The sequence below is a fragment of the Sinocyclocheilus anshuiensis genome, unplaced genomic scaffold (genome assembly GCF_001515605.1).
Source record: "Sinocyclocheilus anshuiensis isolate Anshui unplaced genomic scaffold, SAMN03320099.WGS_v1.1 scaffold186, whole genome shotgun sequence".
NCBI classification, from domain to species: Eukaryota; Metazoa; Chordata; class Actinopteri; order Cypriniformes; family Cyprinidae; genus Sinocyclocheilus; species Sinocyclocheilus anshuiensis.
The window spans coordinates 717876-724199 of NW_015542355.1; the positions used below are offsets into that span (position 1 = coordinate 717876).

A 6324-nucleotide genomic window follows, 5' to 3' on the forward strand; every position below is an offset into this window, starting at 1 on the left:
GTTTAAAAACAACGCTGCAATTGTTATAGTTAAGGAAATTAAACTTACCATCATGAAATGTCTACACAGGCGATAATGCCAAAAAGAAAGAGGAACATTGGAAAATAAGCATATTTTATTCAAGACATTATTATATGACATCAACATGCATTTATCATTCTTACAATCACCGCCAGAATGTCCAACTTCACCATGATGAACTTAAAATTGGGTTCTGTTATTTTTCCTCAACAGTTCTCCTCACAAAACGAAATTCATTTCAAACACAAATTTGATAAGAACAGAGTGGAAATTATTAGCAACACCAAAATAACAGCAAAGCTTGATTTCTGTTAGTTTAAGCACAAACTAAGAAAAGTAAACCCAAACTTTGTGGCAATAATTAAGACCAAACTGAACATGGTGTGTGTTTATGGTGCGTGTCAGCAATGTTGTCTCGGCGGGGGCGGGCGTGGTGGAGGTGGAGGTGGAGGTGGGGCTTAGATGATATTATCGGATATCGCGATATTTTTAAAGACGATTATCGATAAGATATTTTTGACATATCGCCCAGCCCTAATTGCTAGTGGTTTAAGACTTGAACCCCACTTTATGTTTACAAATTATTTGTATTTATTCATTTATTTATTTATTTAAACCTGTAAATAAACATAAACCTTTTGGATTTTATTGAAATAAATAAATAAAAATTGATAATATTATGTGTAGCGAAATGTCTTAAAATGCTAAACAAAACCATCACTAGTGGTTTAAAACATTTGAACCCCACTTTATGTGTACAAAGTTTGTTTGTTTATTAATTAATTCATTCAAACATGTAAATAAACAAAAATGTTAGGATTTTATTTAAATAAATATAAAACGATAATATAGTTTGTAATTAAAAGTCTTAAAATGCCAAATAAAATCATCACCAATTGTTGTCTAAGACTTTTGATCCCACTTTATGTGTACAAATTTTATTTGTTTGTGTGTTGTTTGCAGTTGCATTATATGATGGTCACTAATAACTAACAGTCCCTAACAAAGATCTTTTTTATGGTTTTCTGTGTTTAGACCCTCCCAGTGTTTCAGATGGCAGAGATGTTGGCGTGACCCTGGGTCAGAGAGGTGTCCTGCAGTGTGAGGCAGGTGCTGTACCAGAGGCAGATTTTGAGTGGTACAGAGATGACAGGAGGTATGGCATACTATTATGAAGCGATATTCTGCCTCACCTGTTCCTTTCTTTGGGATAAAACCGTAGCCTTAATGTACGGTTAGTGGACACAATTTCTCAATTTCTTTTTTTTGACTAGATGTGTACAGTAGCAGCTAATTATTAACAAGAGTTTTCTGTATTTCCTGTATATCTGTCGGATCTATAATATTGGATTTGACATTGTGAAGTGAAGGACAAATATTTTTCAGTAGCTGTACACATCTGACTAGATGTGCTGTCATTCGTTCACTGTTTTTAACAGCTAAATACTTGAGTGCCTTTGGCTGGAATGTGTTTCAGTACATTCTCTCAAACTGTCTTTGATGTCAAGTGAAGAATAAGTTGTCACAATGTTGTATCATAATTAATGTGCATAAGTGCATGTGCGTGTCCCTCTGCGTGCCACTGCCAGTAATTCAATCCTGCATTTTTGCCTCCTTTTATTGTATCCAAGCCCACTGCAATCTGCGTCCGAAAATGTTGATGCTGTCATAAATGTAACCTCTAGCTTCAAAGGAAGCTCTGATGCACCGTAAACAAGGCCGGGCTGATTTAAGTCTCCCCATTTGCTGACTGTTTCCCAGGATCTTCAGTGACTTTGATGGCATTGAGATCGAGGATGCCGGAGCATTTTCAAAGCTGACTTTCTTCAACGTATCCGAGGCAGACTATGGCAATTACACCTGCGTCGCTATCAACAAAATGGGGCGCGCTAACACAAGCATCATCCTATACGGTAAGTTTCAGTGGTTGCTGGTTTCAGTCAAGTCTGTTTGGAGCCTCTTCACAATTCTTCGACTAGGTGAAGTAGTTAAAAAAAAATTTTTTCCTTAAACTTTTGTTCAAAAAAAGCCGAACGAAAGAACTTCCTGATAATGTTCCTGTAAACACTATGAATTTTTCCTTGGTGGTTTCTGACCCGTTCAACTATTAATCTTTGAGATTTTCATCTCAGGATTCTCCTTCATTTGCTTTTGATTGATGTTTTTGTGTTTGTTTTTGTTGATGTAGAAATAATCGAACCCACTAGTTCGACGCTATTGCAAGGTTAGTAAAGTGCATGGGAATGTGGCGTCCCGCTCACCTCCTAAAGCATGTTCCAGCATGTGTAATATGCAAAGAAGATGCAAACATGGTTATTTTCACATCAACCGCAACATGACAAGGCCAGGTCCTTGATACGGCACCCAAGTTTATCGGCGAGGGCGGCCCACAAAATTTGAACAGGGTAATATAATTGACGTGCCTTGTCTGACAGAATGTGACTGTCAAATTGTAAATTGGCCACTAGCTATTAAGAGGGTTATTAGCTTAAAATCCCATTTTGTAATGTCAATAATATATTCAGCACATTGAGTGACAATCTGAATTGGCGCTCTGGGATTGGCGGGGTACTGACATGCCTCAATCTGCCTTCAGTCACTGTGGGTTGATGAATAGGTCTCTGTTTTCTGTAGCCTAAACATCTTTCTCTTTCTCTTCTGTCACTTTCTTTCCTTTATAACCTTCCTCCACCATGGCATGGCTTCATTATGTTAATACATGCTCTCATCCGCTGTTTGTAAGTACATGCCTGCGTCTTATGATGTCTTTTGATGTTTGTTGAATTGTGTGCTTCATTATTACTCAGCTGATGAGAAATGTACTTAAAGGAAAATTGTCATCATTTACTCATACTTCCGTGGAACAGGAAAAAAATTAAATACTTTTTTTTAACCAATACAATTACGATGAACAGGGTCTAGACAAAATGGACAGAAAAGCACCATTAAAGTATAGTAAAAGTGGTTCATATGACTCATGCGCTGTAGTCCAAGACTTCTGAAGTTATACAATAGTTTGAGAGCAGTAGTGATGCCCGATTCATAAAAGAATCATTCTTTTGAGTTGGAAATTTTCGTGATTCAGAACACTTCAAAATACTTGAAATATAACACTTGAGTTTAATGGACTGCTTTTACTATACTTTTATGGTTCCTTTTTAAAGCCTAAAAGCTTCAATCCCCATTCATTACAGTAGCATGGACAAGAACGACCAGTGTATTATTCCGTTCCAAAGTCATACAGGTTTGGGTCGACATGACAGTGGGAAAACGATGACAAAATCTTTCATTTTTGACTGAGCTGTCACTTTAAATGTACATTTGCCCCTTACAAAAAAGTGCCATGGTCTTACCTGGACATAGTAACCATGGTAATACACAAAGGTCTATTGTACACTCTCAGAGAAAAAGGCACAAAAACTCTCACTGGGGCGGTACATTTTCAAAAGGTTTAAATATGTTAATTTTAGGTACAGTTTTACAAAGGTGTACCTTTTGAATAGGCAATGCCCCTGTGACAAATTTTGTACCTTTTTTTCTGAGAGTGTACATAAATCATACCACAGTACCACAGTATATATAATCTATATACCATTGTACTGCCACAGTAGGAGAGACCTCTGTCAATTTAACTTTTCAAATTTTACTCTCAGACTACTGCAATTTTTCTGTCTTTTGGTATAAAAACTGTGAATGTGCCAACCGTAATATTACCATTAATGCACTTACATAGAGAAAAAAACATTGAATTACAGACAAGGAGTCAGGTTAAAATTGGAGTTAATATACGTTTTATTGATGTATAGAAAATTGCAGTGCACACTTCAACCAGTAAATCTCAAATAGCTGCTTAACTCAAAGTAATGCCCTTGATTTAATATTTAATAAAATATTTTATAATTTTTATGGTAATGATTTTTGCATTTTATATAGTACATTGTTTTAGCTATGTTGAATAATATGTTTAAAAGCAAAGGTCAAACTGAGACGTACGATATTTGAAATATTTTTACTAAAATATACTGATTGTCTGCTAACTCAAGAACAACCTTCTATATAAAAGTAATGTTCACTACATATTTTAAAGATTTGTAGTTTTCTATTTACTCATACAGGTTTTCATAACTAAGGTTATTTTATCTCAGAGTTGAGATAAAACGTTGGGAAAATAAGCAAAATATTAGCATATGTTAACTTTTAACTTACAATCTGTCAATAAAATAACGTTTTTTTTTTTTTTTAATACATTCTCCTTTAAACCTCAAAATCGTTTTATTTTTCTGACAAACCAGTGCACTTTTTTTCATGCAGAGAGAGTCTTTACTGAACATATGCTGAATAAATATCATCACTCGAACTTGTTTGTGATTGAAAATGTATGTGTTATAATTGCCTCCGGTCTTTCCTACTTTTTTTGTAAGGGGTCGACCCACACCTCAGTATGTTGTTGTTGGTTGTTACTGATTTGTCCTTGCATTGTCCTTTTATCTTTCTTCTCTGCCAAGAATAGAAATCTTGTCCTGGTCAACTTTTCTCCACCGTCTGGCCTAAAAAAAATGTGTGGGATTGGTAACCATGTCCTCTCCGGAGAGTCATTAATTGCATTGAATTTGATTGTGAGAATCTCACATTAGTATAATTACACTTGTGAAGGATTTACTCTAAGCTGTGGCTGCAGAATAATTGGATAGCTGTCCCTAAAGAAAGCCTACCATACTCTCCTAAATCCAGGGGAAATTAAACTTCAGTCTAAAAGGCCCATCAAAGAGAAAGATTTAATAGACACCAATGCTAATACCATGACATAACATTTGTTTCGTTGGGACTGAATATATCTCTAATAATGATCGTTCACACCAAACATGAAGCGAAAAAGGCTAATCAAACGTCTGTTCCCACCAAGAGTGAAAAAAAAAGATTTGTTCATTTAAAACTTTATATATAATACTTTCCATCTGTTTGTGTATATGTATATACTGGGGGTTGCATGACTACTGTACTTTTACTAATTGACTAGTTGGCCAAAAAGTAGTAGACTAGTCTGTTGTGTTGTACATTAAATGACTCGCCACTTGCCATTCAGCCATCAGCCATCCAAATCTATCATGGCTAACAGCATGTCTACACTGTAGAAACCAAATAGACTGCTTCAATTTTAATCAGTGAAGTTGTCTACACTTCGTACAGCACAGCATTTTTTTTTTCAGTATAGGCATGCAATAACAAGAATATATCCCATGCAGCTAAGATGATGTGGGCAATATCTCCACTGCCAGACTCATGCTGCTTGTATTGTGATGAACGGTGTATAAAGACACCTCACACTCGCTTATAGTTTCTGTCAGCCTCTGGACAGCGTTCAGAGCAATGTGTGTGGGATTATGATGGAACATGATGCATAATTTACACAATCTGGAAGTGTTCTTCCCATATGATTTCTCCATAAGGATTTCAGAAAGTCAATCAAGAGTTCTAAGGCATTAATCAAACCAACCAGCTCTGAGATTAAATCAAAGTTGGTAATGACATGATTCAAGCAAAAAAAAATAATAATCTTTTGATTTTTGATCTAAGCAACACATGAAGATGTAATTAAATTAAAATATATGGTACAATTTATAATGAAATAGTCAATAGTTTTAAGTATAAAATTATATTATTGATTAAATCATGTATTGCAAAAAATGTTAAATATATAAATAAATAAAGAGTGTCTTTACACCATTCGCAATGCTTGATGGGAGTGGGTGGTTGTTAATAAACTCTTTTGCCATGGATCTCATTTCCATGGTACCCATAGGTCTCTGAAGGGTAGATCCAAGGAGGATCTGTGAGTAATTGTGAGTAATATAGTTCTTCATTGAGAATGTGGATATCCAACATGAAACATTTTTCAATTTTTGTTTATTTATTTTAAATGAAGCTGGAATCACACATACTTGTTGCCTTTACAGATACATATTTCACTACTTGGAGTGTATGGTAGGTCTGGCTTGAAATGATTATTGATTATATGTTAAAAATCAGTTTCTCTATGGAGAAAATGAATTGGATTTCTACTTCTGGAACCCAGCTGTTGCGTTCTATTGAACAAAAGCAGCTGAAGCCATGTGATCTGTGATTAGTTGACTCAGGACTCAGGATCTTGACTTGTCAGTGCAACCCTTAAATATAAATATACACACATATGGTATTTCAACATTGAACATGTCTGAACATTAGAATGTTAGTTGTTAGCTGATGACATATATATATATATATATATATATATATATTATAATATTTTGTTATAATAATTTTTGC

General features: G+C 35.0%; 1 protein-coding gene across 1 annotated transcript in view; it reads left to right on the forward strand.

Annotated features, from left to right (window-relative positions):
* The window catches only part of LOC107691688 (opioid-binding protein/cell adhesion molecule homolog), a 44985-nt gene that overhangs the window by 36932 nt on the left and 1729 nt on the right, over nucleotides 1-6324 (forward strand). Inside the window, exons 5-7 of the mRNA XM_016490468.1 lie at nucleotides 1057-1177; nucleotides 1783-1934; nucleotides 2210-2245. Of these exons, the coding sequence (XP_016345954.1) occupies nucleotides 1057-1177; nucleotides 1783-1934; nucleotides 2210-2245 (309 nt within the window). The remainder of the gene's footprint in view (nucleotides 1-1056; nucleotides 1178-1782; nucleotides 1935-2209; nucleotides 2246-6324) is intronic.